The sequence below is a fragment of the Hipposideros armiger genome, unplaced genomic scaffold, assembly GCF_001890085.2.
Source record: "Hipposideros armiger isolate ML-2016 unplaced genomic scaffold, ASM189008v1 scaffold_1184, whole genome shotgun sequence".
In the NCBI taxonomy this organism is placed as follows: Eukaryota; Metazoa; Chordata; class Mammalia; order Chiroptera; family Hipposideridae; genus Hipposideros; species Hipposideros armiger.
The window spans coordinates 189,533-204,431 of record NW_017732534.1 but is presented as its reverse complement, the minus strand read 5'-3'; the positions used below and the strand labels follow the sequence as shown (position 1 = coordinate 204,431).

Here is a 14,899-nt window from a genome sequence, read left to right as displayed (position 1 = left end):
ATGTGGGGTCCGAACCGGGACCCTCTGGTGTCCCAAGCCAGTTCTTAACCATCGCGCCACTCAGCCGGCCCAAGACATAAATAATTTTTAAAAATTAGTAATATGCAAAGGTTTATCAATTATAAAATTAATCGACTCCCTACTCCATCCATCTGCTCCAAACTTCTGCTCCCCAAAGGCAACCACTTATATTTCTTTAAGCTATTATTCCATACTATCCTCCATTTTACTAAATAATATATTCACTCTCATTTTTCTAGCTTCAATTTTTGGCATTAAGTTACCTACTATAGAATATGAACATTTAACAGCCTTACAACACCACAACTACCAGTACTCCACATGTATTTCTCTCCTGCCATCCTCCAAATATATAGTTAAGTCAAAAATTTTTTTAAAAAGTCAGTGATCAATGTTTACATAATTATTCAGAGATAAGTCATGCTAGGTTCTATATGATTACATTGTCTTTCTTGCATGTTTGTATTTCCTAGAATTAACAATTGCCTTACTTTTAAAATTTGCATAAAGCTCTATTCTTCAATTCACAGATGCAATTACAATCACAGCTTAAGATGTTCAAACACACTAGATATCTTGTTCATTTTATTATTTTATTTTTAGAGACATTCCTTCTGGAACTCTTAAGTGGTTGCTTTAAAGTTCAGAGGCTTACTAGTTCATCTGTTTTCATGGAAGTTTAGTAGTATACCATTATCCTGGAATTCCCTTTGCCTCTTGGAACTGATGTTTTCCTAGATCCCATGTCCTTCTTTTTTGTTTTCTTCTTCATTTTAGTGGAGCACATCTCTCAGTATCTTTCTGAGAAATGATATAAAGCTGGTAAAACTTTTGAGAGCCTCTATGATTATAATAAATGTTTTTATTCTACCCTCAGTCCAAATTAACAGTTGACTTGATGTAGAGATCTAAGTTGGAATGAATTATTCCTCAGAATATTTGTTTTATAACTTTCTGTGCTGTTGCAGATTCATTATTCTGATTTCTGATGATTTTTATTTGACCTCTGTTTAGGGTTTCATTTTTATCCATGGTTTTGTAATATTTTATGATAATGTATCTTGCATTTTCTTATTTATTGTCATTTTTGCATATTGTACCAATTTAATGTGGAAACTTTAAAAATCATTTCTGGAAATTCTTATGTATTTTTTTAGGTACTTCCCTCCCTACCTTTTTTTTTTTTTTTAAGTATTTCTGTAGTCAGATGTTGGGCTTCCTGATTAGTCTCCTAATTTTCTTATCTTTTAAATCTATTTTCTTTTTTAGTTCACAGCCCTCTTATACCTCATTCACATTTTTCTGTTCACATAGCAACCATTATTGTGACTTTAGTGTGTATATTTTTGTTTTATGTTCTTGTAAAATTGGTATCATTTTGTGGGCATGACTTGATACATAAATGATTTCATGTTTTTTTTTTAATTTTTCACTCAGAATTGTATTTTAAAATCTATCCACTTGTAATATTTTCTTCAAACTTCTCTGGAGCACTCCATAGTATATATCTAATTCATTAGATGTTGTCCACTAGTGAATACCCTGGCTATCTTCCTGTTCCCACAGATGCATATCCTTATTCCTGTTTCCTTATGGACTTTTCTGTAAGGATCTTTTTGGAATGTACACACAGAAGTTGGTTCTTAGGGCACATGTATATGCTACTTAGTAGCGTAACATTTCTCCTTAGAAAGGCTACACCCCTCTACAATCCCACTGGTGGTACACAAGGGTTCCTATATCTCCACATGCACGCAACATGTAGTCTTATTCAACTTTCTAAGTCTTGCCAATACCTAATAGATATCATGAGCTATCTTAATATTTTAATTTGCTTTTTTCTTATTACTTACAAGTTTGAAAAACTCTTCATATGCTTGTTCCCCTTCCTTGTCTGTGTTTTATTCCTTCATATTCTTCACACATTTCTTTTTGTTTTTCTGCTTCAGTTTATAGGAGTTCCTTAAAACAGCAAATATGAAACCTTTGGTTCTTAGGAATCTCATCACCTGGTGGTGGTAGTGGTGAGGTAATTGGGAATGGGGGAGATGTGTTGAGTTTTGCTGGTGCAACTAACCCTGGAAGGAGCCCTTTTGGAATGTCTGTATTTCAGCAAATCGAGGAGGAGGGAGTTGGTGGGGAATGGGTTGGGGAGATTGAGGGTGGTTGGGTGCAATCACCCCCAGGAGGGACATTGCTGTGTAAGCTATACTAATATTCTCAGCAACTTGGGATTCTGGATACCATGAATTTCTTGGGCCTCAGTAAACTCCTACACAGCATGTGGTTGGAATATCCTAGCATCTGGCTATTCTGGGCAGTGAGTAAATCCCACCATCGGAAGAGGTAGAAGTCTAGCCAGGATCGGTGTAGTCAGGGCTATATATCAATGCCTAGCACACTGCCAGTTTACAAGAAGTCCATGTGTTTTTTAAATAGAAATTGAGCTATGGTATTTATTACTACTCTTCATATTCCCTTTTCTACTTCTAATGCATTCTCTTGAAGGATCTTTTCGAAATATATACATAGTGCTCATTTAACATGATCGCACAAATATTTGCATAGGAAATTTTGCAATATCCTGTGTGGCAATTATAGCATTGGGGTTGTCTTTAAAATTTGATGCATAAATTCTAAATATGTGCTCCATTTCTTTTAAATAGATACAAAATATTTTTTTACTTCCTTTATTTAAAAAAAATTACATCACTGTAACATTAAAATAAACGTTGCTAAGACAATTGTTTAAACAAAACTTTGCAGTAGTCTTGTAGAAAAAAACACTTTCAGTTTGTGATTTTCTGAACGCTGTGAGTGTATTCTTCATCTTTGGTACCCTCTTGTGGTCAGTGGAAAGCATTGGCTTGGCCTTGTTTTAACAATTGCGTATAATTTCATATATATTTTTTTATATCCATGATATACCTATAGTTAATTTTAACTGTTTCACAATTATTTTGTTATATACAAACTAAACTTTAAGAGTAAAATTGACGCTTGGAATTTGTGCTGTAATGGTTTTCTCTTATTCCTCATTTCAGTGCATAAAATGAAGGTGTGGCGTGACGACAGTTGCTAATCTTAGAAGCTACCGTGTTTCCCTGAAAATAAGACTGGGTCTTATATTAATTTTTGCTTTAACAATCTGCATTTATTCATTTATTCATGTACAAAAATCTACATTGATTCTAACAGTCATGTCTGGCTGACGATCTTAAACTGGGGCTTATGTTTGCAGTAGGGCTTATATTACAAGCATCCTGAAAAATCATGCTAGGGCTTATTTTCCAATTAGGTCTTATTTTCAGGGAAACACGGTAAGTGATAATATGATCACTGTGCTCAGAATACATGCAGTGTAGTTTGGAAAACAAACTGATTGCATACCCAGGACTTACTTTATACTTTCGCCAGCTACAACTAGGTTTGGGCACTAATTTGCCATTTTTGATGATTTTAAAGTATTTTATCATATACATACATATCACATACATACATACATATATATGTCTTCATGTTTAATGATTACCTAGTGCAAGTACAGTCACTGTGAATTTACAGAAAATGAACCGTCATACTGTAGTCTTTTCTGAATCATGCCATGACAATAAGAAGACAGTGATCATGCACAGCATTTAGAAAAGATTCAGGGGTAATTTTTCCTTACCCTCTGCAGCGGGTTTCAGAGAAAATTCTTAGCTCGATATGCACAACCAGTAACACAGAGAGACAAGAGGTAGCTAGCTGTAGATATTAAGTTACTAGGTCCAAATAGGCTTGGCTTACATGAGCAGTAAATCATGGCTTTTGGGGGGAGATAGGAATTGTAAGAAGTATGCTTTGTTTTTAAGAACTTGCCTCCCTAGATCACAGTTGTCCTTCATGTGGCCTACTCTTCAAACTCAGCTCTTTAATTTTATGTTAGAGCTGAGTGTGCTTTTGTTGTCTACATCATTAGAACCTTTGAGTAGATCTTTTTTGCTGGCCTGATGGTGTGAAGAGCCTGGGTTTGAATAAGAGTCCAGGCAGTGCTTCTGAGAATAATTTTTCTATTGCCAGGAATGCTGATGTGTTGGCCCTGAATTAACATTTCCAAAAATGCCATCAAACACTGACTAAAAACAAAGATGCAAGTGTAGTGAGCACAGCTGTGTTCTCTCCTCCTTCAACCAGTTTCTTCTTCTATGCACAGTGAGAAATGTTAAGCCCCCGTTGGAAGATGAAAGTGAATCGGTTTTATGTATTATACTGTAATGCAGCTGATGGCCCACAAATGTTCATGTACCATTGGGTTAGAGTTAAGGCCATTTGTGCAGAATTGTCCCTTGTAATATAGATATTGACTTTTTGAACCAATGGAATGTCTGTGACGGACTGTGGTGCCCAGTGTTATAAGAGGAAGAATTTCACTTTCTCATTAAATATTTATAGAGCACTCTCAGATACTCAATTTTAAGGAGGACAGGGTATACATACATTTCTCTGCTACAGGGCAGAACAAGAACACCATATGAAACCCATGTATTCATAGAAAGCACTATGAGCATTCGGAAGGGAGAGAGAGGTGATGGAGGGAACTTGGGAATGAGATCTTGTCTGAGCTGGATGTCAAAGTAGACATGACTTGAATATGTGGACATTGGAAGAAATAGGTATTATGTCAGAGTGCGGATGGCCTGGAGAGAAGAAAGAAGAGAATAGGAGCTCCAGAGGGGATGGTGAGAGAGGCTTTTGGAAGGTAGCTTGGGCATGAAACGCCAGTTTTAGAGTTACATCCCCTGAGCGAAAGAGGAAATGTTCACCCGGGTATCTGTTTCAGCAGTGGAGAGGACAAGCACCTCCAGGCCTGAGCCTTCGGCCGGCTCCCTTTTGGGTCCGCACATATTGTATGTGAGTTCCTAACAGACCTTTTTTTAGGATTTATTTTCCAATTGTGTTTTTCCTTATAGTACCACATTTTCTCCTTAGGTAATAAAAATCCTTTGAGGATTTTGACTCCTTCCTGCCACCCCTCCCCCACCCCCATTTATAGGTGTAACATTGTAAACTACAGACACGTCAGGGCTTCTTAAATGGTCTGAAAGTGATTTGAACTTTTACATCAGGAGCCTACTTGCCCTTCCCATTCAGCACAGTTTTACCAGTTAACTCTGTAAAGTTTCTTGTATGGAACTAGATGATGCCGGATTCCTGGAAATATAATATAGGAGATAAGGTGTTCCAAGTGCCATTGAATTGAAATAGAATTACCTGGATGTGTTAACCTGAATTTGATAACCTCAGAATAATGGAAAAGGTAGGCTAGAGGCCTGCCTGCCTTCTCCCTTCTTCCTTTCTTCCCCTCCTCCCCCACCCGCCTCCTTGCCCCATCCATTCATCCATCCATCCATTATCTTTAACCTCTTCCAAATACTTATGCAGATAATGAAGCAAAACCTTATGTATAATAATTATACAGCTTGTTTTAAAAAAATTTTTTCAACCCAGTTGACATACAATATTATTTTGGTTTTAGGTGTATGACACAGAGCTTGTTAACAATTGCAATGCATGAATCTCTGGATGGGAGAACTAGGAGTCCATATTTTGAATAGGCTTAAAAATACCTGACTGATTAAAGTGGTCTAGACATTGAAACACTGAAATAAGAGCAAGGAATAGTACTACTTTGGCCAATGAAGCTTGAGTATGGTTACCTAGTATTTATTTCATATGGTCTCATAAATGGAAAAAAACATACGTATTTATAGTTGGAGAATATAGTACATGTCCAGGCATGTCCTGTTCCTTTTAGGATTGTATTCCATTTGCACTTTTATAGAAGCATGCGCTAGGGTGAAAGGTAAAGTTATCCTCCTCCCCAAAAGGCCATTCTGGTTACAAAGCAAAAACAAGATCGTTTTAGGGATAAGCGAAGGTCAGCTATTAGTTATATGTTGTGTGTATAATACAGATGTTGCCATTCCTTTTGATTTGACTTTGAACTGTCTTATTTAATGATTTCATGCTTTTCAAAGCCTGTTTACTTCCCTGTCAAGAACGAGTTGTTGAAAAGATCAAGTATCTTTTTGTGGCTGAGAAATAATAGGGTCCCTTGAAAACGACCCTGTGCAAGTGGTTCTCTAAACTGGTTACATATTACCTCATCCGAATCACCAAAAAGCCTAAAAGAAACATTTTCTCTTGGTCTAGACCAGGGGTCAGCAAACTTTTGAGATTAAAGAGCCGCCAGGGGTCAGCAAACTGTGGCTCAGTGGCCGCAGGCTCTGAAGTAAAATTGAAAATGAAAATAAAACTATCATAGTTTTATTTATAAAATTTTTAAAGGATATTATTCACATAATGGTGATGATGTAAAAATATATTTATGGCTCTCGAATAATTTTTAAATTGTTGTGAGGGACAGGATTGGCTTTTCCAGGGGTCGGCAAACCTTTGAGACGGAATGTACCCAAAAGGCCGCATGTGGCTGGGCGAGCCGCAGTTTGCCGACCCCTGCTCTAGACTTCCTAGGTCAGAATCTCTCATTGAGAATCAATGATAAAGTGCTCAGTGGGCTTCTACTGCAGCTAGTCTGGCCTCTCCATACAACAGTTCATGAGCTTCTTTGAGAGGATACGTATTCAAATGACTTGTTTCAGGCTCTTCTTCTTACTCCATCATGTTTTGTACATAGTTGGAGCTCACTAAATCTTAAATAATTTAATTGGACATTTGATGGGGATGGTGAAAATCAAGGATTTTTTTGAGGCTGTGATTTTAATGTTTTGTTGTTATTCCCTAGGATGGAAAAAAGAAGTTTGACAAGGAGAGTGAAAAATACTATTCCATTCTTGACAAGCATTTAAATTTGTCTGCAAAGAAAAAGGAGTCTCATTTGCAAGAGGTAAGCTATTCCAATTGAAATGTGGGAAGGGCATTAGCATTAAGACATGTGAAATCCAAATTTCCAAAGGTAAAAGTATCTCAGAATCTGCTACACTTTAATAAAATAATAATAAGAATAGTTAACTGAGCATTTACTATGGACAGGCATTATACTGAACATTTTACATGTCTTATGACATTTAATTTCATAGTTCCAAGTAAGAGATGATATTTCCTTCAACAATGAGAAAGTAAAACAAGATTTTTTTCATTTTCTTCTTTTTGGGTATATTTTAAATGGCAGGACCTATCAAATTCATGGTATAGCTTTTATAGTAAGTTAAAAATATCTGTTTCTAAGGTGTTGTCTGAGCATTAAGGAAGAAAAGATACAATTGCACATTTTAAAATCTCAAGTACTTTATATCAATTTTTTTTTTTTTTTAAGCTGAGCCACCCTGCCACCTGTTGGCAGCTCAGCTTGGGCTGAGACTTGAACCGCTGTTGTTCAGAGCATGCACTCTTGAGCGAGCTCTTAGCCAACTGAGCCACTCGGCCGGCGCTATATCAATTTTCTTAAAGAATAAGTCAGAAATATTTTACTAACCTGTATGCATATAAGCAGTCCAATTTTCCCCTTTTTCTGAAATATTTGTCTTTTTCACTGACAGTGTTTTAATTATAATCAGTAAAATCTTGTAGTTGTTTTACTAAGGAATAATGCAGTTCTAGTTCCAGTGATGGACTATGTTTTTTGTTTTTTGTTTTTTTTAAACCGGGCTCTCTTGTCATTTCCACCTTAGCAGCAATAAAATCTTGACACTCCACGCACATTTTCCCCCACCATACCATGGGTGTCTCAGCTGCAAGTTGGAAGTTGAGGTAGCTGGGCTCGCTACTGTTCTCCAGACATTCATTGGGAATCTTGTACCATGCTGAGAGTCTCCTTTAGTTTGTCATCCCTCTTCTGTTTGTACTTCTACAAGTAGGTATCACACTTCAGAACCTCTTTTAAATACCTCATCCTAATCCTTCCAGCAAAGCTACCTCCCTTCCTGAGCTGCTTTCCAAATTCAGCCTGGTCCTCCGCTTTCCCTATTCCTGCTCTTATTTCTCTTACCTCCACATTCAGCCACAGGGATGCCTGACAAGTTAGCGTATGACTCGAGTTTCACTGCATCAAAAAGCTGTGATAGGGTGATTTTTGCTTCTGATTCCCTTTTTTTTTTTTTTTTACACTCATATGTTCTCCTTGAGGGGATTGAATTTCTTCATTTAAATATGTTTCATATTGGGAAGTTTTGTTATTTAAACATGAGGTCATTATAACTTCTATCTTATGAACACCTGCTATTAAAGCAGGATAAGTTAATATGTAGTTGTGTGTCTCTGGAAAGGTTTTGTGGCTAAAGTGAAATGGAGAAAAACCTGCCATTAAGAAAAATTATATTTTTAATTTTCATAAGCATATTTAACTTCTGAAGTATTAATGTTGCAATTTAATATTATGTTCACATGTTCCAAACAACTAGTACCACTGCCACTACTATTACTATTACTTCTACTGCTTCTTCTCCAACTTCTTCGTATTATGTTCACATGCTCCAAACTTTTCATCTTCCTTCTATTTTTCCTTTCCTTACTTTTTTACTCCATGCTTTGGCTGTATTAACCTTTAGTCTTGCCCAAATTAGCCAAGACTGAGCATACCTCAGGGCCTTTGCACTTGCTGTTTGCTTCAATCTAGGAAGCTCTTAATCTCTTATTATGTCTGCATCATTCCATCCTCAATTTCCTTTTTCTTAAAATTTTATCTCCCCTGCCCCCCGTCCCCTGCCTCTTGCAACCACCAATCTGTTCAGTTTATCACTGAGCTTTTATTTTTATATTTCAGGTTCCACATATAAGGAGAGATCATATGACATTTGCCTTTCTTTGATTTTTCATTTAGCATAATGCCCTCAGGGTCCATCCATGTTGTCACATATGGCAAGATTTTATTCTTTTTTGTGTCTGAGTACACAGAGGGTGCCAAGAAAATGTATACACATTTTACGAAAGGGAAAAACTATTAAAATTCTAAAACTCAATATACACTGATAACAAAAGATGAATACAAGTCACATTTGACTTCTGCAGTTACAAGAGATGCTCAAACTGGTTACCATCAGTATAATTTTACTTATTCATTTATTGATGGACATTTAGGTTGTTTCTATATCTTGGCTATTGTAAATTATGCTGCAGTGAATGTGGGGTACATGCATCTTTTTAAGTTAGTGTTTTGTTTTCTTCAGATAAATACTTGGAAGTAAAAATGCTGGATCACTTGGTAGTTTTATTCTTAACTTTTTGAGGACGCACCATACTGTTTTCCATAATGGCTGCACCAACTTACATTCTTCCCAAAACTGCACAAAGGTTTTCTTTTCTCCACAACCTCTCCAACATTTGTTATTATTTATCTTGTTGATAGTAGCCACTCTAACAGGTGTGAGGGGGTATGTCATATGTGGTTTTGATTTGCATTTCCCTGATTATTAATGATGCTGAGCATCTTTTCACATACCAGTTGGCCATCTCTGTGTCTTCTTTGGAAAAATGTCTACTGAGATCTTTTGGTCCATTTTTAATAGGATTGTTTGTTTTTTGCTATTGAGTTGTATGAATTCTTTATATATTTTTGAATATCAGCCCCTTACCAGATACTTGATATGCAAATATAGCCCTCCATTTAGTACATTGCCTTTTCATTTTGTTGATGGTTTCCATTGCTGTGTGGAAGCTTTTTAGTTTGATGTAGTCTTACTTATTGATTTTTGCTTTTGCTGCTCTTGTTTTTGGTGTCAGATTTATAAAAATCATTACCAAGACCTATCTCAAAAAGCTTACCAACTATGTTTTCTTCTAGGTGTTTTATGGTTTCAGGACTTTCGTTCAAGTCTTTAATCCATTTTGAGTTAATTTTTGGTATGGTAGAATATAGTAGTTGAGTTTCATTCTTTTGCATGTGGTTGTCCAGTTTTCCCAACACTATTTATTGAAGATACTGTTCTTCCCTAATTATATAACTCTTGGCTCCTTTGTCCTAAATTTATTGACCATATATACGTGGATTTAGTTCTGGGCTCTCTGTTCTCTTCTGTTGGCCTGCTTCTGTTCTTATGCCAATACCATGCTGTTTTTTATACTGTAGTTTTGTAATAGAGTTTGACATCAAGGAGCATGATGCCACCAGCTTTGTTCTTCTCAAGATTGTTTTGACTATTTAGGATTTTTGTGGTTCCATACAAATTTATGTTATATTTACCTGATTGAAACTTCTTAAATGCTTACATTTCATTTTAAACGTTGCATTAGAATAAACATAAAAGAGAACGCAGTCTGTAGTTGAAGTCATGTGTAGAAAGACCCCTGTAATTATCACCAGTACACCATCTTCTGTGCCAAGTGCCATAGGCAGGTGCCATTTAAAAAGCTGCCTCAAAATCAAGGATGGATTTTAGAGTCTCCATAAAGGGTATAGGTTCATCAGATTCTCGGTAAATGTGAGAGGCCACCTTTAGACAAGACATTGCTTAAACCATCAAGCAAATACTAACTTTATTCTGATTTCAGTGTCCTGTAAAGGATATGCTTTCGTTTTCCCTGATAACCTACCTAGCTCAATATTTAATATTTTGCTTGTTAGTGGCCCTCAATCCCTTAGGCTGTGGTGGAATAGAATATCCGTTCTGGTTCTGTATTTAGTTGAAAGCTAGACAAACTTATAGCATGGTTAATAACATCCCCCACTTGCCCACTCCGCACGTGTGCACATAACTTCTCTTCCAGGAGGCACAGCCCCACAACACACCACACAAATTGTGCCATAGCAGCTCCTCAGAGCACAAAATGTAGACAAAGAAAAATGTAGCTTGGCTTTTCCTCTTCTCCACACTTCCAGGAATCAAACCTGTTACAGGGAGATGCTGATACACATTTAATTTCATAACATGGCATTAAACATCATGTGTTCCTTTCCGGAGTAGTTCTTGTCCTTCGGTCAGCACCAAACTTACTGAGTTGTTCTCAGAAAGACCGCTCTGTGCCTTCTCACCTGACTCCTTGTTCTTTCTTGTTTCCACTTTATTTACTTACTTATTTATTCACTCACTCATTCATTCATTCATTCATTCACTTATTTAGACATTCACTATTTTTATTAATTTCAGGTGTACAGAATCATGGTTAGACATTTATATAATTTAGAAAGTGATCCTCCTGCCTAGTCTAGTACCCACTCCTTGTTCATTTTTATCATGGAAAATACGCAGCTTCCCATTTTCAGGACTGAACTAGTGATCGGCTTGTGTCGCTAAAGCTCCAAGGCCATTAATTAGATGGATCATTGAAACAAACAGATTGGAATCAGACTTGTCAAGGCTATAGCCTTTACAGGAGATGAAAGAACATTTAATATGTGAGTAGATAATTTCTTTCTAAGCATAAAATAAGAAGAGGAGATCATGATGGAAACGTAGAAAGACCAGAAGGCATGAAAATAATGTCTATTTTATAAGACATTAAATCAAATTAAAAGGCAAGCATTAGGGAATTTATACAGCATATAACATAGGATTACCATCTCTTATGAACAAGGTGTGTTTGCAAACCTGTGTGAAAAAGATAGCCTTCAGTTGAAAATGAATGTGAATGGGCATTTTATTAAAGGAGAAATATAAACCATAGTGAATATTTTAAGTTTCAGTGTCACATGTATTAAAAATGTGCAAATTAATAATAGCAGGATATTAGTATAATTTATTAAAAGATAATATCCACTGTTTGTGATAGTATGGGAAACTGAGCACACTTTTGTTTTTCTGGTAGAAACAGAAAACCAATCATTCTTCAGGTAAACTTGATGACATATTTCAACAAATTTTAAATGTGCAAGATAGTTGAAATGATATCTATTGGCAGGGATTCACCCAAGAGAAATGAGCAGAAATGAGCATAAAAATAAATTGTATAAATGTGTTGACCCAAGTGTTATTCACAATGCAAAAATTTAGAAACATCCGAAATGGCACAGGAGAATGAATGAATTCAGATAGTTTATTGTAGGTGGGGAATAATTTAGGTTTCTGCAGAACTATATGATTTTCTTACTAACTTGGCTTCTTACTAGAATGACTTTACCGCCCCTTTTGCCATATAAACAACAGTTTTATACCTGTTGTTCTGGCATAATTATTATCAGTGCCCTCTTTCAGTTTAAAAAGTTTGGACTGTAAATTATATGTACAAAATACAAAGCAACAGTTGCTAATGGGCATATAAGCAAGTACTAAAGGAATTCATCTCAAATGAAAGAATGTCTTTCTAAATCTTGTACTGAAAAGGAATTAAGCTGTTGTATTCTTTAAGCACTTACATTCTAGATGACCTTTCAAAACAGATTTGGTATAGCAAATTAATCTAGATTAGAAGTGATGGAAAATATAACTGGCACATGGTGGGAGTCATTATTTTTCTTTTATCCTTCTTTGTGCCTCTCCCTACCCCCTTTGATGAGATGGGATTGTGTATGGCAAATACATTTCTGAGGGAATGACTTGTGTCAGAGGTCCTGCCAACTACCCCCAGATTTGGTGATTTGCTCAGAGGACTCATAGCTATGATTTATTACAGAAAAAGGATAGAAAGAAAAATCAGCAAAGTCTGCATAGCGAGAAGTCTGGGGGAAACCAGGCAAAAGCTTCCAAGAGTCATTTCCCAGCAGAGACACACAGGACGCATTTCATTACCCTAGCTGTGAGTTGTTAAAACACGTGGGAAATGTTGTCTATTGGGAAGTTATTATAGACTGAGCACCCATGGTTTTTATTGGAAGCTGGTCACTAGGCACCTTCTGCTTGTCATGGACCCAAGTTCCAGACTTCCGGAAGGAAAGCAGGGCTTTGAAATAAACCATAGTGTTTACACAAACAGTTTTGGCTTAGTGCGCTACTCTTATCAGTTAGGGTGATGGGACCTCTCCCAAAGTCAACATTCCCAGATGCCAGCCAAAGGCCAGCCTAGTAAGCCGGCCTTTCAGCAGGTGGCGTGCACGCCTGCTGTGCTTTTTCTGCACGGCTTTGTTGACCTGAAATAATCACATAGGCTCTAAAGGTGTCTCAACATTCTAGTTTGTTCCCCATGCGCTAGTCAACACAATCACTGATGTTATCTTTTAAAGTAAATAAAACCTTCAGAAATAACCTGTGGAATAGAATGCTATCTCTGAGACTAAAAATACCCTTGTGTCCTTTGCACCCAGTGGTGTACGGAAGCTTTTCTCTTGGAGAGCCAATTTTCTCATCTCAGTCCCTCAGCAATGTTGGGTTTGTTGTTTGGAACTGGCTGTTTTGGGAATATTTACACCACAGAAACCAGCAAATACTGCAGATGGGGCTTTCCCCACTAGAGAGCCAGTTGTGAAACATTATTAGCATGCCACTAACTATACCTCCTTATCATTCATTCTATAAATAGTGTGCTCCTCTAAGTGGTAAAAAGAAAATATATATGATTGTTGTAGAATACTGATTGTCATTTTCTTGATATGTATCTTTTCTAAGTAGTCTTTGGGAGTTGAGAAGCTTCTGGTTCAAATTTCCTTCCCAATTTATATGTTCTTTTCGTATATTAGTTTAGAAACTTAGAATTCTCAACTTGAAAAATCTCCATTGAGTTGCTTATACTATTGGGCTGTTTTTAATTGTATGAATAAATACATAGTAAGTATAATTATTTTTTAAAGTGTTTCAAATTAAGTTTTAAGATGCTATGTGCCCCAAGCCAGCAAACTTAATTTTATCTTTTTAAAAAGCTTTGTTTGTGAAATTATCATTGTAAAATGGCTCCAAAGCAACATTCTATTACTGAATTGTTGTTGGCAGATACTTAGTATTCCCGAGAGCCCATTTTTTTCGTTTGCTTTTAGTAATCTCAGCTGGCAGCAAGGAGTATGAAACTGGGCAAGAAAAGTAAAATCATGCCTCTCCATTAAAGCAAAGTCAGTTAAACTGTCAGTAAAAGAGGGCATCCAAGAATGGTAGTAGGCATAGGAGAGGGGAGAGAGGCAATGTCAAAAGATATAAAATTATCTCAATAATACTTTCCCCACACTTTATCAATGCAACCTTACTGCAGTCATAAAGAATAAATGTGTATGGCACTGAGGGAGCGTGAATCATTAGGTTAGAACCGCTGAATGTTTTTGGCTCTGCTACCAGTATTATCTTCCTAAGAGGTTACCTAATGATCTGGCTCGCCTGCTTAATATTCTCAGATGATTCTTCCTCAGTTAAAATCCAAATTTGTTACGCAGTGTTCGAGAACATGTATAGTGTGATGCCAACCTTACTTCTCCCTCCTTACTTCCACTTACCCTGTCAACAAAGGCTGTCAAACTTTCATGCCTCTCCTTTATCATGGGAGCGACTCCTTTTTTAATCTTTGCCTATTCACTGCCAGTTGTTCATCTTAAAATTCAACTCAAACCACCACCATTTTCTCCTGGAACTTGTCTCTTTTTGTATGATCTCATACATTTTTAAATACATTTATGTAGCTCTTCTATGACATTTTAAAAAATATAAAAAATGGTGTATGCTTATTCTTTTTGTTGTTTTTTTTCCCTTTCACCCCATACATTATCGGCTCTTATGGGCAAGGACTGTGTTTTCCTAGTCTCTGTATTCCCAGAACATAATAATTGCTATACTAAAACTTCTGGCAGGACTTAATTTTTAGTGGCTTCAGAATCGTCCAGGATTTGAGTCCCTCTCTAACAGAAACATCAATAATCACTCCCTGCGTCATGATTTGCCTTTGTGCTCTTTAGGCAGATACACAGATTGACCGAGAGCATCAGAACTTCTATGAAGCATCACTAGAATATGTCTTTAAAATTCAAGAAGTTCAAGAAAAAAAGAAGTTTGAATTTGTTGAACCGGTAAGTTTGAGTTTCCCTATAAAA

The 14,899-nt window shown here is 36.5% G+C and overlaps 1 protein-coding gene across 1 annotated transcript in view; it reads left to right on the top strand.

Moving 5' to 3' along the window:
- Window positions 1-14,899, top strand: part of ARHGAP42 (Rho GTPase activating protein 42) — a gene marked incomplete at its 5' end in the record, with an annotated part of 199,365 nt that overhangs the window by 117,076 nt on the left and 67,390 nt on the right. Inside the window, 2 exon segments of the mRNA XM_019632832.1 lie at window positions 6,809-6,910; window positions 14,765-14,875. Coding sequence (XP_019488377.1) covers window positions 6,809-6,910; window positions 14,765-14,875 — 213 coding nt within the window.